The following is a 20,660-nucleotide window of genomic DNA, read 5'->3' on the forward strand; positions in this document are numbered from 1 at the left end:
CGAAAGCTTCCCTCCCCAACGGCCCTGGCGTTCGTCCTGCGGTGGCCGATGAACAGGACAACAGGACGGAGGTGGGGGGCACTGCACACTGGGCACTGACCCTCTGCACGCCACCAGCGCTGGGCACGGCAGCCAGGGCACGGTAGTCCAGCTTCAGGGGCTGCAGACCCCGACCCTGGGGGCAGAGTGGACACAGCACTAGCAGGAGCAGCTCCATGGCGGCACCCGGCCAGCACAGGGCATGAGAGGGGGTCCTGGGGGTTACTACCCAGCACCCCACAGGCAATGTGCACCCTGCTCCAGTGCCCTGATGGGAGGGGGCGGGGCAACCACACTCACCGTGGCTTCTGTGGCCTCGGGCCCCCAGTGCAGGGTCTGTCCAGGCGGCTCCTTCTCCTGTGAGCAGAGCAGACCCGTCAGGCACCACCGGCCTCGGGCTCCCTGGCCCTGGGGCTGCCGGCTGCAGGCACCTCTGACCTTGCCTGGGCCCTCGGGGCTCAGCTCCCGGTCGATGGAAGAGATGCTCTCCAGGCTGTTCCGGTGGCTGATGCCCGTCGCAAAGGGGTTGGCAATGACACCTGGGGACACCTGAGAAGAGGGGTGTGGGCTGAGAAGTGAGGACTGCAGCCCGGGTCCCACCTCTGGGGCAGGATGGGGCCCCAGCCCAGAATAGCCAGCAACAGTGAACACAGGAGCTGCATCCCTCAGCAGGGCTGACCGCATGGCCGGGATAGCCTTGGAGGGCATTCTACTGGACCCCCCCCCCTCAGGATGCTGCAGTACTGTCCCCGGTCCGTCCCCATCACAGCTCACAGGGCTGCTGTGGACGTGGTCATGTCTGCATGCCTGCCACTTTGCTGACTATGTAAAGTCACCCCCAGGAAGAACTGACAGCCACCAAGATGGGGGAAGGAGGGGCGTGAGTAGTGGATGCTGGAACTGATGGCACAGAGTGGCCCCCTCAGGTGGAAAGGCTGGCTCCAGACCCCAGCGTGAGTGCTGGGCAGGGATTCTGAAACAAAGGACACCATGCAGGAGGCCTGGCCAGCTCTGCACTCTACAGAGCTCAATGACCTATCCCAAGCCAGTGACTGGCAGGGCGGAGGGGGAGTCTAGAAAGGAAAGGCGCCCAGGGAGCTCAGGCAGGGCAGAGGAGGGCCAAGGAGACAGGACCAGGACAGGCAGGGGCTTCTGGCTGGACACAAGATGTACTTGGATCCTGAGCCGGGGTTAACACGGGCAGACGGAACCATGGCAAGAGCTCACTTCCAAGCCCAAGGGGTGCAATGGGACTGCTTCAAGCCTCCACCGCCACCAGCAGCCAGAAGAGGCAGCACGGTGGAGACAGGCCTCGTTCATCACGCTCATCGTGGACGGGGTCCCTGCGAAATCAAGGCGCTCTCAATGTGGCCTGAAGGACAAACCCAGCCCTATGCTGTTGCTGGTTAAAAACACAACTGAAATGGTAAGGGGGAGGCAAAGAGAGGGCAGGCAAACACACGGGAGGCACAGAGAGGGGTTGCTCAGGCCAGGGGAGACAGGATGTGAGGTCACAGCTGTCAAGCAGGCAGAGGGATGCTGTCACCACAGAAGATGCTATTTACAATGGTGATACAATCATCATCAACTGTAAGCGCTCAACAAGGAAGCAGCTAAACACAGAAAGCACACTAGTAGAAACACGAGAGCATCATAAAAGCACAGTTATACAGGGAGACTTAACTATGTCTTTCAGGCTCTCACAGAACTAGGAGGACAAACAACAAACAAGGTGCCTGTCTTCTCAGTTTCTGAAATAACTTAAGTCAAAAAGCCACTGGACAGGTCCAAGAGAGGCAGTGGGGCTGGCAGAGTGGGAAGCAAGGTCACAGGCAGCCCGGCCTCTCTTGTCAGAGAGAGCTGCTCAAACACAGAAAAGGCAGACCAGGGTGCTGACTCTGACAGCCACGGGTGAGCTCATCCTCTTCTATCATTCCAGGAATAACCTCGGGAATGCCTGGCATGCCCCCTTACCCCCTAGTTCTGGCCCCCGGGAGGTCCTGAGACGATGCCCCAAGAACGCTAGGTCCAGGGCCACAGCGCAGCTTCTAAGTGTCACTCTCCACTAAAAGGATCCAGCGCTCCTGAGAGAAATGGCCGACTCTAGAGCTGGGCAGGGCAAGGAGAGAAGCCCAGCACATCCTGGAGGCTGGAGGCAGAAGGTGAGGAGGTGCTGAGGGGGGAGGTTGTATCAGAATGACTCAGGTCCTCAAGCCCCTTCTGTGGGCCAAGTCTGGGACAATTTAAGCATCAAAATAAATTATGATGGTAAACAGCTGTTGCCCATGAAATAAAATGGAAGCTCACTTGTTAATGAAATGGGCTCCCCCGTGAGCTCACGTGAACAGGTAAGCAGACACACGTAAACTGGGAGAAAGGGAAAGCTCGGTGGCAGGAAGCTGCCTGATGAGCGTGGGAGTGGTGGGTTAGGACTGTTGCCAACCACCTCGGGGCCTGCTCAGAACCATCAAGGTGCTGAGGCTCACAGGTGAAACTGGATGAGAAACAGCCTGTTATGTGCTCTGAAAGTACCTCCCACACTTGCTGATTTCAAGGGGCAGGAGTAACTGCAGGGGGAAACCTGGCTGACCTCGTGGTTCAGAGCATCAGAGTGAGCCCTGGTGGGAGGCACAGAGACACATGGTAGCTCTGTGATAATCCCGGCCAAGATGCACACGCTGAAGCCTGTGAGGGCATCAGACCCAGCGTGGGGGCAATCACCGCTGGAAGCAGGGAGAGCCTATGCCCACCAGAAGCGTCAAGGTCAGAGGAATCAGCAGAGACAGGCGCACTCCACCTGAAGGAGACTAGAGGGAGGCTCCCGCAACGGAGCGCATCCTGCGCGGTGGCTGAGTCATGAATAGGGCTGAGTGTCACAGGTTCTTTGTCCTGTTTTTGCAACTTTTCTCTAAGTTTAAAATTCATTTATGTATGTGCTTATATTTTTCAGAAAGAAATGGCAGAATAAACCAAAATGAATAAAGATGGTGGCCTCGGAACAGAGATGGAGGCTGGTCTTCTGAAGTGACTCTATATAATTTAAGCTTTGGAACCATGTGAATATTTACACAATTAAGAAATAGATTTTTTGTGGTGGCAGACGCCTGTAATCCCAGCTACTTGGGAGGCTGAGGCAGGAGAATTGCTTGAACTCGGGAGGTGGAGGTTGCAATGAGCCGAGATCATGCCACTGCACTCCAGCCTGGGCGACAGAGCAAGACTCCGTCTCAAAAAAAAAAAAAAAAAAAGATTTTAAAAAAGTCACCCTAAAAGCTGAAAGGAATCAGCCCAACTGTGTATCAAGTTGGTAGCAAAACCACAGAATGATCTCAAGTGGCTGAGAACACAGGATGCGGACTGCACGTCCCAGCAGGGTGAACCGTCAGGAAGCAGCCGCCAGGAACTCAGCCCCTCTCCACGCTCCTGCTCTCAGTCCTGCCACTGGTGTTGCTGCTTTTGTTTTTAAGAGTCTGTCTTGCCCAGTCTGGACTCAAATTCCTGGGTTCAAGTGACACTCCTGTTTCAGCCTCCTGAGTAGCTGGGACTACAGGCACATGCCACCACACTCAGCTGATTCTGAAATTAAGGAAAGATTTCATGAGAAAAAGTAGAAAATCAAAAAGTTAGTAAAAACCCTGTAATCTTAAATGAGTTAAATATAACAGTACAGACAACAGTACAGACTCATGACTTTTTCTCTTTCTAAAAACATCCACCTCTCAGTCTCCATCTGCTGCAGAGGCCACAGGCGGTGCCCGAGTCCTGAGCACACCCGGCCCACGGCTAGCAGCCCAACACCCGGCTCCCACCCAACACCCGGCAGCCCAACACCCGGCAGCCCAACACCCGGCTCCCAACACCCGGCTCCCAACCAGAGGGCCCAGGTCCCACGGCTAGCAGCCCAACACCCGGCTCACACCCAGCTCCCAACCAGAGGAGCCAGGTCCCACGGCTAGCAGCCCAACACCCGGCTCCCAACCAGAGAGCCCAGGTCCCACGGCTAGCAGCCCAACACCCAGCTCCCACAGAGAGGGCCCAGGTCCCACGGCTAGCAGCCCAACACCCAGCTCCCAACCAGAGGGGCCAGGTCCCACGGCTAGCAGCCCAACACTCAGCTCCCAACCAGAGGGGCCAGGTCCCACGGCTAGCAGCCCAACACCCAGCTCCCAACCAGAGGGGCCAGGTCCCACGGCTAGGAGCTCTACACCCAGCTCCCGCCAAGAGGGGCGAGGTCCCACACAAAAATGGCGGAATCCAGGGCTGGGACAGGCGATACAAAGCATGCCTTGTCAAAGCAGCTGAGGAATGACAGGGTCATGCCACAGGGATGCAGGGCCTCGTTGCCTGATCAAGGGACATCAAGGGAACACTATGTTGAAACCCATCAGGAAAACAAAGACTCATGAGTTCACGAAAACCCTAAAAACAGAAAGACACCTCAGGAACCACCTTTGGAAGATTCCAGGGCCCCAGCCTGTTATTCTAAAAACTGACAAAGGGAAGAACCAAGCATTTGATCTTCCTAGGTCTTTCCTGCAGGAGCTCACATCACGACAGAAACAGAGCTAGTGATCTCTTCTTTATAGACAGATCTGCAGAAACGTTAAAAGCCGGAGATGCAGTGGGAAAGACTGAAGGATTCTTCCTGAGAGCGGAAATCAAGGAAATGCCAACAGAAAGGGCAGTCTCTTCTGAAGTTTTATTTGTAATGGTGATGACGACAAGGGAGAGGTGGTCCTGATCAGTATTCAGAAGCTGGCTCTGAAAAGGCCATCAACACACAGGACCCTGGTCAGCATGACCAGGAGGAAGAGGACACGGACAGCAGGGCCGAGAGGGAGGTGACTGCAAAGGAGGGGCCCAGTGGGAGAGGACTTGCATCCTCATGCCGAACACGCGGGGTAGCGGGCAAGTCCTCTCAGACAGCGCACAGCCACCGAGGTTTGCGCAGGGGTCTTGGCGCCGACCATGGCGAGGCAGGTCTTTACTGAATCAATCCTCTCGACCCCGAGAAGCAGGCACTGTGGGTGACCCATTGTACAGACGAGGAGACTGAGGAGTAAAGTCAAGCGCCCACCCAAGGCCCGACAGCAAGTGAGGGCCAGGCATAGAGGAACTATGCATGACCCCCAAAAATGCACAGTACTAGAATGCAGGAGACTTAAGCTCTGACAAACAAACATGGGCCACTGCTCCAGAGTGCTGGGGACGTGCAGGCACTCCTGAGCCAATGCTAAGAGGGGCTTGCATAGTGAGAAGAAAGTTACGGAACTCAACGGGCAAACCGATGCCCGCAGGGCCAGGCGGACACACACAGATGAGTCCAGTGGCCTAAGAAAAATGGGGCAGGGTCACCAATTGAAGCCCCCCCACGCCCATGCTCTGGAGTCAGAAACAGAAGGTCCCGTGGGAGCACAGGCCTGGCCGCGCCACGGCTGCCGAGCTTTTTGTGGGAAGCCAAGAAGCTAGACATGGCGTGGACTCCTGATGTGTGAAACCCGCTCCTCTCTCTCAAGCCCCAAGCCTGCTGATGAAACCTCCATGGGCCAAACCAACCCTACTTAGCAGATAAGAGGACTTCAGAAAACTCAACACCCGCTTCAGATAACAATTCTTACAGGTTATAAATAGAAATAGCACCCCCCCAATCAATTTAAAAAACGTTGTAAGAGTCTACAGCAAATGTCACACTCTAAGATGAAAGTCCCTTAGAGCAAGCCCCCACCTCCACAGGACCAGGGGCTCTGCAGGAGGGGAAAGAGGAGAGGCCCAAGGTGGGAAGGGTGACCGGGCTTCTGCCAAGAGGTGAAGCAGACTTATAAATCCAGGTGAGGATTGATGAGAATTACCACGAAAGCAAGAGCCACCTGGAGACGCCCTGGAGAAAAACTCAACATAAAGATAAGCCCAAGGCTGGGCGCAGGGCTCATCCCTGGAACCCCAGCACTTTGGGGGGTCAGGTAGGCAGGTCACTTGAGCCCAGGAGTTCAAGACCAGCCTAGGTAACATGGCAAAAGCCCGTCTCTACAGAAAACAATGAGCCAGGTGTGGTGGTGCGGCTGTAGTCCCAGCTACTTGGGAAGCTGAGGAGGGAGGATCGCTTGAGCCCGGCAGGTTGAGCCTGCAGTGAGCAGCGACTGCGCCACTACTCCAGCCTGGGTGACAGAGTGAGACCCTTTCTCAAAATGTGTATATACATACATGTATGTGAAATCCTAGAATTCCAGTCGGTTTTTGCACGGAACTCGGCAGGTTCATTTGTAAGAGAAAACACATGACCATAGAAACTTTTCAAGACAAGAAAAAGGAATCGGTGACTTTGCCGATGAGGATTAGGTATGAGACCTGCTACAAAGTGAGGCATTTAAACGCGTGGCCCAGAAGCAGCTCACAACTCCCTGGGACCACGTCCAGAAACAGAGCTTGGAGCCCACAGGAACTGAACACAATGAGGCCACATTTCCCCCAAACCACTGGGGAAGCGACAGACTATTCAATCAATACTGCGGGGACAGCTACGCATCCAGTTACTTGCAAAGCAATTCCAGGGCTGGGCGTGGGGACATGGCTTGAGCACGGGAGGCGGAAGCTGCAGTGAGCTGTGATTGTGCCACCACACTCCAGCCTAGGTGACAAGCGAGACCTCGCCAAAGCAATTCCAGGTGAACCACGGAGCTGTATGTTGTTTAAACTTCAGAAATACTAGAAGAAAACGGGACAATGTTTTTGTAATCTTGCAGTAGGGAAGATCTTCTCAAGGAAAAAACCAGAATCCGGAAATCATAAAGGAGTCGTAAGACTTAATTTAAAAATTGAGATTTTTGTAACTCAAAAGATCCCATTTTTTAAAGAAAAACATAAGCAAGAGCTGGAAAAAAACACATCTGTACCCACAGAACCAAGATGAGTAACCAGGGCGCTGGACGGGAGCCAGGGCAACAACAGAGGGCAAGGGCAGTGCTGGGGCGGACGACGAGCCCCTGGGAAGACGGACGGACGCGGGAAAGAGGCAGCCGTGATGGGGAAGGGGAGCTGGACGCAGCTCTCAGCCCCACTGCTCGGGGCCCCTGGCCTGCCCAACACAGCAGAAACAGTATCTGCCCCCAACACCAGGGAGGGTGTGGTGCCTCCGTCCGTCGCGGGCCAGAGTGTGAGATCTGAGACCCCTGCCCCTCTGGTGTGTCACGGCAGGCTCGTGGGGGACCCGGCCAGATGCAAGGAAACCGGTGGCGACAGCAGCGCCGCACGTGGACGCATGCCGGCTACAGACACAGCGCTAGCCCTGCCTTCTGCATACCTCACTCTTCCCCAAGGGAGCGCGTGCTCTCTCTTTCTCTAACAAAAACTTCATGAGTAAATGTATCAAATAAAACATGTTTAGACATCTACTTAAAATAAGTAAATACAAGGCAAGGCCCTTTCTGAGAACCAGATGGTTCAGGGCTTGAGTCCTCAGATAAATCCTTCCCCAGAAACCACCAGGACTCCCTCAAGGACAGGAGGGGAGGTGGGTGAGGGCCGGTCCGGGGCCAGCCCCAAGCTCGCCCCAAGCCCGCCCCAAGCCCGCCCCAAGCCCAACGTCCAGCTGTGGAGTGAAAACTACGAATGCACTTCCTACCAGGGGCCCCCACGCTGGCTGTGGGTCAGGACACACTCCGTGGCTGTCAGCCTAAAGCCACCATCCCAGAGATTCCTTGCAAGACAGAACCATGTGAGGGGCTGCCCCATCCCAGAGGCTGTTACGGAGAGGAAGCCATGTGTGCTGGCGGGGAGAGGTGACAGTCACCTGCCCCCTGTGGACCTGTGTGACCAGCAGGGATACCCTTTGGGAGGAGCAGGTGGCCCCTCCAGGTGAAGACACATGCCCCCGCCCAGGCATCCACCCAGCTTCAGCTATGGGTGCCGGCCCTCCCAGGACCCACCCTCTTGCGGCCCTGCAGCCCACTCCGGTGGGAAGCCAGCCTGCACACCCTGGCACCGGTGAAGAGCCCTTGGAAGCTGCTGAGGCCTGCTGCAGACCCCCTGGGATGGCATGGGGAAGACGACGGGAGGGAGATGGGAGCCCCTGACAGAGGCCAGGCTTTTCCAGGACTCGGGCCGTGCTGCTAGGGAGGACTCCGGGCCCCACCTCACATCCCAACTCCCAGTCTGGGCTTCTGCTCTGGAGTCCAGGAAGTGACGGACCAGCCGTTGGGCAGGAGATCTTGGGGAGGGAGCTCTCTGTTGAAGGGTCACCAGAGGGGCTCGCTGGAGTCAGGCATGGCCCAAGGACGGGCTGAGAGGACAAAGGTGCCACTGGACACAGGAGCGGGGACCCTCAGACTCCCGAGGAGTCTGCCTGGCTGGTGGGCTCTGGGCAGGGCTCGGAGACATCCCTTAGCAGCCTGGTGGGACTCTGCAGGAGTCACCGGTGGCTCAGCTGCTTTTAGGACCAGACCACATAGTGTGCCCCAAACTCATGCCCCTCCCCCCATCCGTTCGCATGCCTCATCCTACTTGGACTGGGCCTCCGGACAGCTTGATTAGCCAGAGCTCAGCAGGAAGGAAAGGAGGGCCCTACCTCCAGCTCCCTACCCCTCACGGCTGATGCAGAGCCGCAGAGCACCTCCCAGACCCAGGGGCACAGAGGACCCGTTGCCCGCCCCGAGAGGTGTCAGCGGTTCACACCACCTTGAGCTGGGCCAGAGGGAGGCCTGGTTCCCAGGGCGGGATGGCTAACCTCCAGGGCTGCCGAGGAGCCGGCATCGAAGCCGTCGCAGACCAGCACGGTGAGCGTGTCGCCCACGCCACGCAGCAGCTGCACCGCCTCACCGTGCGTCAGGCCCAGCAGGCTCTGCTGGTTCACCTCCAGCAGCCGCAAACCCACACGCAGCCGACCGTCACGCCCAGCCGCCCCTGTGGGGCTCACCTGTGGGGAGATGTGGAATGGGAGAGGCCTGTTGGGGGTGGGGCCCAGGGCGGGCTGGGGGGGGGGTGGCTCACCTTGGAGATGAAGATGCCCTCATCTGTGGGGTCGCGGGGGTTGCCGGCGTGGCCCCTGGCACCCCCGCGGATGCTGATGCCCAGCCTCTCCCCGGGCGCTTTCTGGATGCACAGCTCCCGTAGGCCCGGGGGCGCCGGGTCCCTCCGCACCAGCAGCGACAGCTCCAGGCAGGGCCGGAGCAGGGCGCTGACTGCCTCTTGGTGCGTGGCGTCCCGCATGTCTTGCCCGTTCACTGCCAGGATGCGGTCCCCAACCCTTAGGCCGCTGCGAGCGGCCAGGCCCCGCGGGAGCACCTGTCAGGGAGAAGGGTGGCAGCTGGTGGCTGAGGCCACGCTGACCTGCGCTGGTACCTGGGATGAGTACGCCTCTCACAGAACCGCCCGGATGGGCTGCCCTACCTTGGAGATGAATACACCAGGCTCCTGGACACCAAACGGGTGGCTGGAATGGTCGGAGCCTCCGACAATGCTAAGCCCCAGAGGGCCCCCAGCTCTTGGCAGACGGATCTCCTGGGGATACGGGGCGGGACAAGGACAGGCCTCAGTCAGGACAGGGAAAGGGTGTGAGAGAGCTCCCAAGAGTCCATCCTGGTCCGTGGGGACGGTGGGCGGGGGCTGCCCTGATGTGCCCACGGGGGTTTCTGCGCCACCAGTGTTCTGCTGCCCAGGCAGGCACACAGCATGAGGACAACATCTTTGCTGACTGTGGCCATGCAGCTGGCCGGGAGACTGTGTCAAGGGGACCACACTGAGGAATCTGGCTGTGGGGCAGAGCCCCCGCCTCGAGGGGCTGCAGGGGAAAGGGCGAGCAGGCCGGCTTCCCACCCAGAGAAGACTGCAGGGACGCAAGAGGGCAGGTCCTGGGAGGGCCAGTGCCCACGGCTGAAGCTGGGTGGGTGCCTGGGTGGGGGCTTGTGTCTCACCTCCACTGGGTATGGCCCTTCCAAGGTGGCGGCCAGCAGGCTGGGGGCCAGGCTTGGCAACCCAGGCTCCCCGGGGGTGGCAGTGGTTATGCTGGTGGTGGTGGTGCTGGTGATGGCAACAGCAGCGGTGGCGAGTGAAGAGGAATGTGGCGGAGGACTGGGAGGAAGAGGGCCCCCAGCCTCCCGCTCCAACAGCAAGGCGATGGTGGGGGAGGCCGCAGTCAGCAGGGAGACGGCGTGGTCATGCCTGGCCTCAGTCACGTCCACTCCATTAATCTGTGGGAGCATGCCCGAATCAGGGAGGCCCAAGGGTAGGATGGGACAGAGGGCGCAGGGCAGGGCAGGGGGCATGGGTGGGCAGGGTGGGGCCCTATCCCCACTCACAGAGAGGACACGGTCGCCAACCTGCAGTGTACCCGCACGGTGAGCAGCACCGCCCTCGGCAATGCGGGAGATGAAGATGCCCTGCAGGGGAGCGTGAAGGAGGAAGGGCTGCTGGTGAGGCTGGGGTGCGGCTGCCAGCTCTGGAGCAGCCCTCCCTGGCCCTGAGCCCTGGCCTCACCGCATCACCAGCCCGGTATGGCGTGGAGCCTTTCCCGCCAGCAATGCTGAAGCCCAGCCCCCTCTCACTGCGTGCCAGGCAGGCCACGTGGCGCTGACGGAGGGGCCCAGGGCTCTCAGCTGGGAGCAGGGGCAGGCGCAGCCCCCCTCCCCGCCGCTCCCGGGGGCTGTAGTCGTCCTCAGGTCGCAGAGGTGTGATGGTGACCGCGTTCTCAGGCTCCACCATGCGCTCCCGCCACACTCGCATCTGCACGGCAGTGCCTGCCCCCCTGAGCGCCTCCACGGCCTCATGGTGCTCGGCGCCCTGCAGAGCCACGCCATTCACCTGCGGGCCAGAGGCCACGTGCATGTCAGGACCCAGTGCAGCCACCTACAGCCACACGCTGGGGGCTGCAGATGCTCCCTTCAGGATGGGGAGACTGAAGCACAGGGCAAGGGGAAAGGCCCCAGGCTCTGACACGCTAGACCTTCACCCACAAGGTTCCTCGTGGGCACCACTGACCCCTGCCCTACCAGGTCCTCAGAAACCCGGTGTGGGCAGCCCAAGGGCCAGGACACAGATTGGCCACGGGAGGCAGGCAGATGTCCCCACGGCCAGGACACACATGGCCCTGCTCCTGGATACCTCCTGCCCATCTGAGCAGTCCCACATACACCTGAGATCGCTGGGTTACCGACCCACACCCCACCCCAACACCCAGCAACAGGAGTTCCCATGCAAAGGTTAGGAGAAGAGCTGAGCAGCAGATGCAGCATCTGAGCCCTGGGCAGACGCCTCCTGGCTGGGCTCCAGGGCCCTCGCCTGTCCTCAGTGTGTCCCTACAAGAAGGGCGCACACCTCTCTAGAGCCCCCTGATGCCCATGCCCAGGCTGGACAGCCAGGTGCCCAGGTGGGGACTCCAGGGCTCCCATACGGGGTCCAAACCCCACCAGACCTGCCAGCAGCCTGACCCCTCTCGGTCAGCCCAGGAGCGGCCCCTCCTGTGAAGGCCACTGTGCCCAGTGCAGCTGCTGCCCTACCCACTGGTAGAAAAACACACCTGTACCCAAAGAACAAAGATGAGCAACCAGGGCACTAGATGGGAGCCAGGGTGACAATGGAGGGCCCAGGTGGCTCCTACCCAGGTGACTCTCTCCTGGGGTTTACAGGTTCTGTGGCTTCACCCAGAAGTCTTGGTGTCCTGTGCTTGGAACTCTTGGGGAGGCTGGGAGAAGACAGCCAAGCACACTAATACCAGGGACTGTGTACCTCCAGAGGGCACAGCTGCCACTCGGGGCTGAGAGGTTCCCGACTCACCTCCAAGAGCTTGTCACCCACGCGGACTCCAGCCCGGGCCGCAGGGCCTTCCTCGGACACCCGAGAGATGAATATGCCCTAGGGCACAGACATGAGCTTGGCAGGAGCCAGGGAGAGGGGCCCGTGGTCCTGCCCCTCCTGCAGAAGACCCAGGAGGGGAAGACCCACTCCCAGCAGCCCCTAGCCCTGGCCAGCAGGAGGACTGCGCTCCGGCCACTGTGGGATCCTGAGTGCCAGGGAAGGAGCAGGTCAACCCCGAGAAAGGGCTCGTGGCCCCAAGCCTGGTACACAGGCACCTGGTGAGAGAAGAGGGGCTGCGAAGGGAGGACAGACCCAGGCACTTTCAGGTTGCCCTTGGACTCTGGGATCCCATGACAGTTGGTGCCTTGGGCCCAGCCCGTGTCCGCGGAGTGAGTGAGTGTTCTCAGGGCAAGGGGCCTGTGTGCCACTGGTGTGAACTACGGTGGGGATGGGCCGGTGGCAGTGCAAAGGCCCTCCTGGGCAGTGCTCACCTCGTCATCCCCCTTATAGGGTGTGGAGCCCTTGCCGCCGGCAATGCTGATGCCCAGGCCCCCAGTCTGCCGCAGGATGGTGAGGGTCAGCTGGAAACAGAACAAACGGGGTGTCCAGGAAGGGCCGCAGTGCGGCTGCCTATGCTCTCTGCAGGAGAACCCACCAGCGTGCAGACGCTATTTCCAGCTTTTCCCTGGGCAGCTGAATGGGGCCTCATACCACTCACCAGCCAGGGCCAGCACAGATGCCAGCTGGAGAAGCCCCAAGACCCCAGCAGGAGGGCACTGCTCTGCAGAGCGTGGTGGGCTGGGGCTTGCCCACCTCTGGGTGATGGAGGCCCGAGGCCCCCCGCCACCCTCCAGAGGGTGAGGGTTGCACTGCCTCTGCAGGCAGGTAAGGCTCAGAGTGCCACAGGCGGCTGACGGGAGTCAGACCAGCCTCTCCGCTTGCCCCTGCCAAGACAGGCTGCCCCAGGCAGGAGGTGTCCTGATCCTGGAGCCCAGCTCGATCTGAGAGCTCTTTTGGGAGGGATCTGCGCTCAAGCAACAGGGGCGGGGAGAGGCGTGAGCCCCAGCCCGGGAAGCAAGGCCAGCGGCGGCCCGGCCAGAGTGCAGAGTGAGCGGTACAGACCGAGCCTCAGCCCGGGAAGCGAGGCCAGCGGCGGCCCGGCCAGAGCGCAGAGCGAGCGGTACAGACCTCTTCCTCCTCAATGCGAGCAGGCTCTATCAGCAGGTTATTGGCCTGGTCAAACGACACCCCCTGTTAGGACAGGACCAGCGAGGCATGCAGGTTAGCCACCGCCAAGACCGCCACCACCGCCTCACCCAGCCCCCGCCACGAGCAGAAAGGACAGAGGAGACCACACCAAGCTCCCTCGACTGCCCTGGCACGGGCGCCTCCATCCTGGAAACATGAGTGACACCGCACACCTGGGGACAAGCAGGGCTCGCCAGGGGCTCCAGAGCTGAGCCGAGCCCCACCCGGCTGTCCCTGCTGTGGCCCCTCCAGGCCCCCTCGGCTATTATGCCATTGGCCCACACTCAGGGTCGGGGTGTCATCAAGGGCAAGGGGAGTGGGACCCAGGGACTCCCCCTGGCATCTGAGTTTGCCCAGACAGCAGGTGAGATCCTTTGTGAGCCATGGAGGAGACTTGAGGGCCAGGGAGGGACACACTGGTGCCCCAAAGGCCCGTGTGGCACCTCAGGAGGGCCCGACAAGGCAGAACAGAGCCGTCAGGGCCTCAGGCCTGCAGCCAGTGCCTAACGCAGGGAGGACCCCAGGAGAGCCCAGGGATCTTGGGAGACGAACAGACCCTGCCCTTGGACCACTACATGTGCAGACAGGTCCTGGAGGCCCACAAAGGGTGGGCAGCCACGCTTGTTTTCTGTGAACTCTGTGCCCGCCAGCAGGTCGGGCAAATACTGGCCAGCGGAGCAGCCTCTGGCACTGAAACCAACACCAGGGCAGGCCTGGGCCCCAAGCACGGACTGAGACCAACGCCAGGGCAGGCCTGGGCCCCAAGCACGGACTGAGACCAACACCAGGGCAGGCCTGGGCCCCAAGCACGGACTGAGACCAACGCCAGGGCAGGCCTGGGCCCCAAGCACGGACTGAGACCAACGCCAGGGCAGGCCTGGGCCCCAAGCACGGACTGAGACCAACGCCAGGGCAGGCCTGGGGTCTGGTGAGAGTGGCCGCGATGCCGACTCTCACAACATGTCCACCATCCTCTCCGGGTGGCCAGGGGCCAGTGGGTCAGTCCTCAGTCCTGCCCCTACCGCAGCCCTGGGTGCCCAGGAGGGCCAGGGGAATTTGGGTCAGGCAGGGGTGAGGCTGACACCCACCTTGACAGAGGGCGCAGAAGCCACGGCCCCCTCCTTGTCCTCCTCCTCAGTGCTGGCCTCCTCTTCAGCCCTGCTTTCCTCCTCTTCCTCCTCCTCCTCCTCCCGAGGACTACCCTCTTCCTCCTCCTCCTCCTCCTCCTCCTTCTGGGCCCGAGGAGCCCAGGGTGCGTGGGGGCCATTGTGCCAGCCCCCGGGAGCCACAGGGCCCTCCCCATCGGGCTGCATGCCCTGCAGCAGGGCCACAACGGCCTCCGGCTGGGGCAGCTTGGAGATCTTGAAGTGCTTTTTGTAGTGAGGCGTGTCCTTGCGGATGAGCCGCTGCCTCCCGCCCGGCAGGGTCCAGGGGGCCTCAGGCTGCCCCTCCTCGCTCTCCCGGTCATCCCCGGGCAGCAGTGCGTCCTCCGCAAAATGCACTGCAGGCTGTGCAGACACAAGGGTGAGGGTGGCCCCAGTTCTGGGGCTGTGCTTCCACAGGAAGGCCCTGCTAAGCAGTGTGGCCACAGACAAGGGCTCTGAAAGGCTCCCTGCCACACGAGGACTCAGCATTGACTGACCAGTGAGGGGCACGTGTCTCAGCCCTGAGAAAGGCAGAGGGCCAGGGGCTCATCCTGGAGACACACGGCGCCCCAGGTGGAAACGAAGGGGTGCACCAAGGCCTGACACCAGGGAGACCACAGGGATTCAGAAGGGAGTCCAGGGTGGAGGTAGGGTCTGTGAGCCCAGCTGTCAGGGCAGACCCTCACCCCACCTAGGGTGGCAGCTCTCCAGGGCACCCCCACAGCACGGCCCTGCACCACCCGCAGCCACTCTGTACAGGGCAGCTCCCCCAAGCATCAGCAGGGCCCAGCCACTGCCTGCACCAAAACCGACCCCAGCTGAGGCCCTGCAGGGGAGGCGGCGCCCACCCAGCAGGCCCAGCCCCCTGCCCCCTTCCTGCCAATCCATACCTCCTCATAGTCCTCTTCGGCGTCTTCCTCCCCACCAGCACTCGTGGCCTCCTGCTGGCTTCCACCCTGTGCCTCAGCCGATGGGCCCTCGGGCTCAGCCTCAGAGACTGTGCTGGCAGACGGGCGAGAGTCTTCACTCAGGCCAGACTCGGCACTCAGCCGCTTCTCCTGCGGCGGGAAGTGGGGTCAGGCTCCCGACTCACAGGCTGGCCACCTGGGATGCCCCTCATGTGGCAGTCCTTCCCTCAGCTTCCCACTGCCCTGACCAGGCACTGTTAATAGGCTCACACCATCACAACTGCTCCCTGGCCCAGCCTGCAAGGAAGCCACACGCCTCCAAAGCCTAGGGTGGGCAAAGCCATGGTTCCACAGCCCAGCCCCAATGAAAGCCTTTCCTAAACGAACAAGGACCAAACAAGTTCCCAGAAGTATCCCAGCCCGATGTGAGCCTCCTCCCCTCCCATGCGCGGCCCCACACACCCTACCCCAGCTCAGACGACTGGTTTGGCTGCACCCAGGAACCCACAGCACGCATGTCACAGCTGTGAGAGGAGAGTCAGGCCTGCTCTGTCCCAGCCCCAAACCCCTTCCCAGGTGCCGATGATACCCTAGCCGGTTCCACCAGAGGCCCTTCCCAACAACCAAACCCCATTTCCTGTGCTCCCAGGGAAACTCACCTCTGGCTCTCCCCGTACTCCAGCCCCACAGACCTGCCCTGCACAACCTGCATGTCCACCTTGGCACCCTTCACCCAGCTGGCCCTGCAGCTCCATGTCCCGAAATCCTGTCATCAGCCTCATCTCTTGTTCCTTCTCTGTGCTGCCCTGGCCCTTACAGCCCCACTCCCAGGACGGACTAGACCACCACAGCTCCACCACAGGTCGCCGTGGCTCCACGCCCACCTCCTCCGCAGGCAAGGGCGACCCAGGGTCTGGCTGGCAAGGGCAGGCCTCGCTCCGCCGCCCCTCGATGCTCCTCTTCATCACCTTGAGCTCGCTGGGGTGAGGTGTGGCCCGGCGCTGCAGGCCCTGCGGTGGGGACAGGGGTGAGCAGCAGCCACAGGGCAGGGGTCAGGCAAAGGTTCACCCCCTAGGTCCCCACCCTCATACCCGCTTCTCGGCTGCAGCTTCCTCAGCATCCTCATCACCTGTGGGGGCCTCCAGGAACTGGATGACGCTGACGCGGCTCGGGGGGGCATCACTCCAGCTCTCCGAGAGGCTCCCCTGCTGCCCAGCATCCTCTGCAGCAGGTGAGTGTCAGGACCCAGGCTGGTCCCCGAGCCCTGCCTGAGGGCCACCCCGTGCTAAACACCAGTTGCCAACAACCTACCGAGGCTGGATGGAGGCTGCTGGGGCAGCAAGTAGCAGGTGAGCACCTTCTCGCCAGTCCGGGCATCATCCTCCGTCTGGAACCGCAGCATGGGCTGCGCCTGGTTCTCCGCCAGCCACAGGGCCTTGAGGTTGAGGTGGGTGAGCGCGAACGGCAGACTCTGTAGCCTGCGGGCCAGGCAGGCAGTCAGCAGGCGTTGGGGCCACAGTCTGGCCTGCGGGGCAAGGCTGGCACTCACCGGTTCCCTGCCACGTCCAGCACGTGCAGCTCGGCCGTGTGGGCCAGCTCCGGCGGCAGGACGGCCAGGCGGTTGTCCCTCAAGGAGAGGACGCTGAGTGCCACGCAGCCCCCGATCTCGGGCGGCAGCGTCTCCAGGTGGTTCCGGTCCACGTTGAGGTTGGTCAGCTTCGTCAGCTTTCCCAGGGAGCGCGGCAGGGCCTGGCCGGGAAGAGGAGGTCAGAGGACGCTAGGGGCTTGCTAGGGGTGGGAAGGAGATGACAGCCCCTGGGGGGAGGGCACAGACACTCCAGGTCAGCTCCAGCCAGGGTCCCTCACAGCCCTTGGAGACCTGGACAGGGAGCCGACCACAGAGGCTGTCTCCACCCCACTCCATGCCTTCTGCTCCCCAAGCTCTGGCCATTGACCTCAACCTTCAGTCCCCACCACCAAAACATCCCACCAGAGTCATCCCTGGCCCTTTCCCATGGGTTCCCTGGACTACCTGCGAGGCTACACCCTGTGAGCCTGTCTGGTGCCTCACTGGTCTGCTCTGTCATCCCTAGGGCGCCCCAGGCCCCAGTTCCAGCCTGCTCAGGGCCAGCCCCTTCCTAGGGCCCTGAACCCCAGAATCCCTTTCTCCCTCTCCTCAATGAGAACGCCCCCATGGAAACTCCCATGAACACCCTACCCACAGCTAGCTCCTGTTTTCCAGCCTGGGGATGGCAGCACCATCGTCTGGAGCCCCGGCCCGGGGCCTCAGCTTGCCTTGCTTCGTGAGGGGCAGGGAGATGCCCCGGGGGAGCAGCCTGCTCCCCACCTGTCTTCCCTATAGGCAAATCAGTTCCTACCCCTGCCTCTTCTGCAATCACTCCCCAGTGTTACAACATGTGCCGGAAAAGACAAGACCTAGACTCTTCACAGTAAATGGCAAAGGGCCCTGCCCTGGGCTCGCTGCCCCGCCTCACTCTGGCCAGCATGCTCCCGCTCTGACAGAAGGGCCCTTCCCGAGTGGCTCCATGAGTCAGGCTGCCACCAGCACCCCCCAGCAGCGCACACAGGCTGATACCCCGCCCTTATTCCACACGCCCGACGGCCCCGCCCTTTCTGCCTCCCGAGCCGGAGCCTACCATCAGCAGGTTCTCCGTGAGGATCAGCTCTGAGAGGTTCTCACAGTCCCCGATGGCCTCGGTCACCTCACACAGCCGGTTCTGGTCTACCTTTAGGATGGACAGCTGCTTCAGCTGACCTGGCACCGGGGAGACAGGGTGACACGGCTGAGCACAGGCACCAGACGTGCCTTACCCACCTGGCTAAAGGCGCTCTCAAGGCAAACAGCGAGGCCCCCAGCCCCTCTTGCTGCCGCCATACTTCAGGAGGACCCTACCTACCTTGCCCCCACAGCCTCACCCAACCTCCTTTGAGAAAACACCAGGCCCCAGTGACGCTGCCCACCCTTCTGGCCTCACAGGCTCCACCGCCCCCTCCAGCACCACCAGCTGCCTCCTCAGCCTTCGGGGCTGCCCCAGGGTCCCACCTCCCCTCCCCTCCTCAGGCACAGCTCCCAGAGCCTGGGCAGACTCAAGATCCTCCTGTGTTCCATACCACACATGGCCCCGACGCCTCATGCTCCTCCCAGGGCCAGGCTCTGTGCGCCCCACCCGGGCACCCCCAGGCGCACTAACCGATGCCGTCGGGCAGCCGCCGCAGCAGGTTCTGGGACAGCAGCAGGTCAGTAAGCAGCACCAGCCCGCCGAGCTCAGCAGGCAGCTCCTCCAGCCGGTTTTCCGACACGTCCAGGCACACCAGACGCCGCAGGTTCCCAAGCTCCTGCAGGCAGGTGGGGAGTCAGAGTGCGGATGGGCGCGAAGCAGGGGGCCAGCCCCACCCTGACTCACCGGGGGCAGTGCTGACAGCTGGTTCCGGTCAAGCCACAGCTCCCGAAGATTAGGCAGAGCCCCCAGAGTGTCCGGCTGCAAGAAGGAACAGAGAGAATAGTGACTGTGGGGCAGGGCCTCCTGCTGTGCCATGCCCAGGAGACTACATGGCCCCATGCCCAGCTCCCCCCGCCTGCCCTCCTGATGTGCCCCTTGCTGTTGGATCTGCTCGCTGTCCCCCTTTCTTTGCCCTTGCTTCTCGTGGCCCGCCCTCCGGTCTCCGCCTTGTCAGGCCTCTGCGCACCAGCACTTCCAGGTCGTTGCCTCCCAGATCCAGCTGTTCCAGCTTGACCAGAAAAGACAGGGACCTGCAAAGAAAGCAAGGTGGGGGTGGGGCCATGCAGCCCTGGTCCCTAGGCTGTAGCCCTGCCCTGGCCGTTGGGAGAATGCCCGTCACACTCACGCTGGCAGGGACTTGAGCAGGTTCTCCCGGAGCTCCAGGGTCACCAGGTTGGCGAGGCTAAAAGAGAGACCAAGGGCTGAGGCACGAGGAAGGCAGGCAGCGGTGGCAGGGGCAGGGCCAATCCAAGCCCCCCATCCCACCCTGACTCCACGTGCGAGGGCACTCACTTGCCCACGTCCCCGGGCAGTGCCTGCAAGGACACATCATTGAGGGCCAGGTGAGCCAGGCTGCGCAGCTGAGTGAAGCCATCGGGGAGCCTGGATGGGAAGCAGCAGAAGCTGTCAGACAACCAGACCACGGCTGTGGGATCCATAGCCCCTACCAACCCCACCACAGGCTGCCACCCACCTGGAAAGGGGGTTCCCGCTGAAGTCCGCGATCTCCAGAGCTTTGCAGAACTTGATGCTCTCTGGGATCTCAGGGATATCTATTACAGAGGATCACAGTGGACAGATGCCATGGCCTGCAGGACGTCTGCAGCCCCAGCAGACACTCCCCAGACTCCACCCAGCCCCTGCCCAGGCTCCCCACCATTCCGGGACACGTCCAGCTCCACCAGCTGCATGAAGTTGGCCACCTCGGGAGGTAACCGCTGGATCTCGTTGTCGCTCAGGCCCAGCTTGCGCAAGTTCAGCAGCCGGAAAAAGGGCTGTGGGCAGGGAGGACACGGACTCTGTGGCAGAGGCCACTCCAGAGCAGAGAAGAGCTCCTGGACACGTGGGTATCACAAGCCAAGGGTTCCTAGGCCTCTGCCTGCTCCAGGTCACACAGGATCTTGGGGTCTAACCATGACACCCCGTTTGTGGCAAGAAAAGCAAAGAAACACACGGTGCACATGCCCACTGTGTCCACCTCCCTCCACTCTTCACACCAGCCTCTGCTCTAAGAAGGCACCTGCTGGTGACCAGACAAAACTCCAATCCCCTGCACTGTGTCTTATCTCGGCCTACCCAGGCCCCGAACCACTTCTGTCACCCTCCAGGGGCTCACACTGGTCTCTGCTACTGCATCCCAATAACAAACCTGGCGTGGTTCTGCAGTAAGAACTCAGCAAATGCTCCCCCCAAAAACGTTAACAAAAACAGCAAAGTACCACAGGCATGGTGCTATGTGCAAAGCCTGCAGGTGGCCACGGAGAACCGTGCTGTCACTGCCAGGGCCAGAACAGGGTCACATTCTTTGGGACACCCAACCCCTAGGTATTGGCCACTCAGCACCCCATCTCCAGAAAAGAGATACTTCTTAATCTGTGTTTCCACCTCCTTTCTTGGAGGAGCCTTAGGAGAGCAACTGACCATGAGAAGCAAGGACAAACAGAGAGGGACAGCGAGCAGATCCGAGTGCAAAGGCCACATCAGGAGGGCTCCCCCACTCACCCCTGCACCCAGGAAGAAAAGGAGAGGAGACCTGGACCCCATCTCCAGAACAGCCCAACAAGTAGTACTCATCAGTCACCTGAATCCAAGTTCCACCCTAATCCCATCGACCTCCCCGAATCCCTATGGTTTTCATTCTCAGGCTCCTCCTCCAGGCGCGGTGACAATCGCTATCCCCAGGCAAGCACCTGATGACCGCTGCCACCTGCGCCACCCAGGGCGGCTGGGAGAGGAGGGTGGGGCTGGCTGGGGTGGGGACCTGGCCAGTGCAAACCAGCAGGGCCGGCTGGAGG

General features: G+C 61.1%; 1 protein-coding gene across 1 annotated transcript in view; it reads right to left on the reverse strand.

Moving 5' to 3' along the window:
* Positions 1-19,640, reverse strand: part of SCRIB (scribbled planar cell polarity protein) — a 29,703-nt gene extending 10,063 nt beyond the window's left edge. The window contains exons 1-26 of the mRNA XM_011975668.1: positions 19,523-19,640; positions 19,340-19,418; positions 19,159-19,248; positions 18,992-19,048; positions 18,833-18,896; positions 18,550-18,624; positions 18,337-18,481; positions 17,782-17,900; positions 16,674-16,873; positions 16,436-16,602; positions 16,216-16,346; positions 16,009-16,134; positions 15,107-15,274; positions 14,160-14,579; positions 13,012-13,074; positions 12,315-12,404; positions 11,803-11,880; positions 10,507-10,830; positions 10,329-10,409; positions 9,945-10,220; positions 9,421-9,531; positions 9,022-9,315; positions 8,759-8,947; positions 478-588; positions 340-396; positions 97-175 (exon numbers count right to left, since the gene is read on the reverse strand). Coding sequence (XP_011831058.1) covers positions 97-175; positions 340-396; positions 478-588; positions 8,759-8,947; positions 9,022-9,315; positions 9,421-9,531; positions 9,945-10,220; positions 10,329-10,409; positions 10,507-10,830; positions 11,803-11,880; positions 12,315-12,404; positions 13,012-13,074; positions 14,160-14,579; positions 15,107-15,274; positions 16,009-16,134; positions 16,216-16,346; positions 16,436-16,602; positions 16,674-16,873; positions 17,782-17,900; positions 18,337-18,481; positions 18,550-18,624; positions 18,833-18,896; positions 18,992-19,048; positions 19,159-19,248; positions 19,340-19,418; positions 19,523-19,556 — 3,628 coding nt within the window. The 5' untranslated portion in view covers positions 19,557-19,640. The remainder of the gene's footprint in view (positions 1-96; positions 176-339; positions 397-477; positions 589-8,758; positions 8,948-9,021; positions 9,316-9,420; positions 9,532-9,944; positions 10,221-10,328; positions 10,410-10,506; positions 10,831-11,802; positions 11,881-12,314; positions 12,405-13,011; positions 13,075-14,159; positions 14,580-15,106; positions 15,275-16,008; positions 16,135-16,215; positions 16,347-16,435; positions 16,603-16,673; positions 16,874-17,781; positions 17,901-18,336; positions 18,482-18,549; positions 18,625-18,832; positions 18,897-18,991; positions 19,049-19,158; positions 19,249-19,339; positions 19,419-19,522) is intronic.
* Positions 19,641-20,660: the final 1,020 nt, after the last annotated feature.

Source organism: Mandrillus leucophaeus, unplaced genomic scaffold (assembly GCF_000951045.1).
Source record: "Mandrillus leucophaeus isolate KB7577 unplaced genomic scaffold, Mleu.le_1.0 Scaffold158, whole genome shotgun sequence".
Lineage (NCBI taxonomy): Eukaryota > Metazoa > Chordata > Mammalia > Primates > Cercopithecidae > Mandrillus > Mandrillus leucophaeus.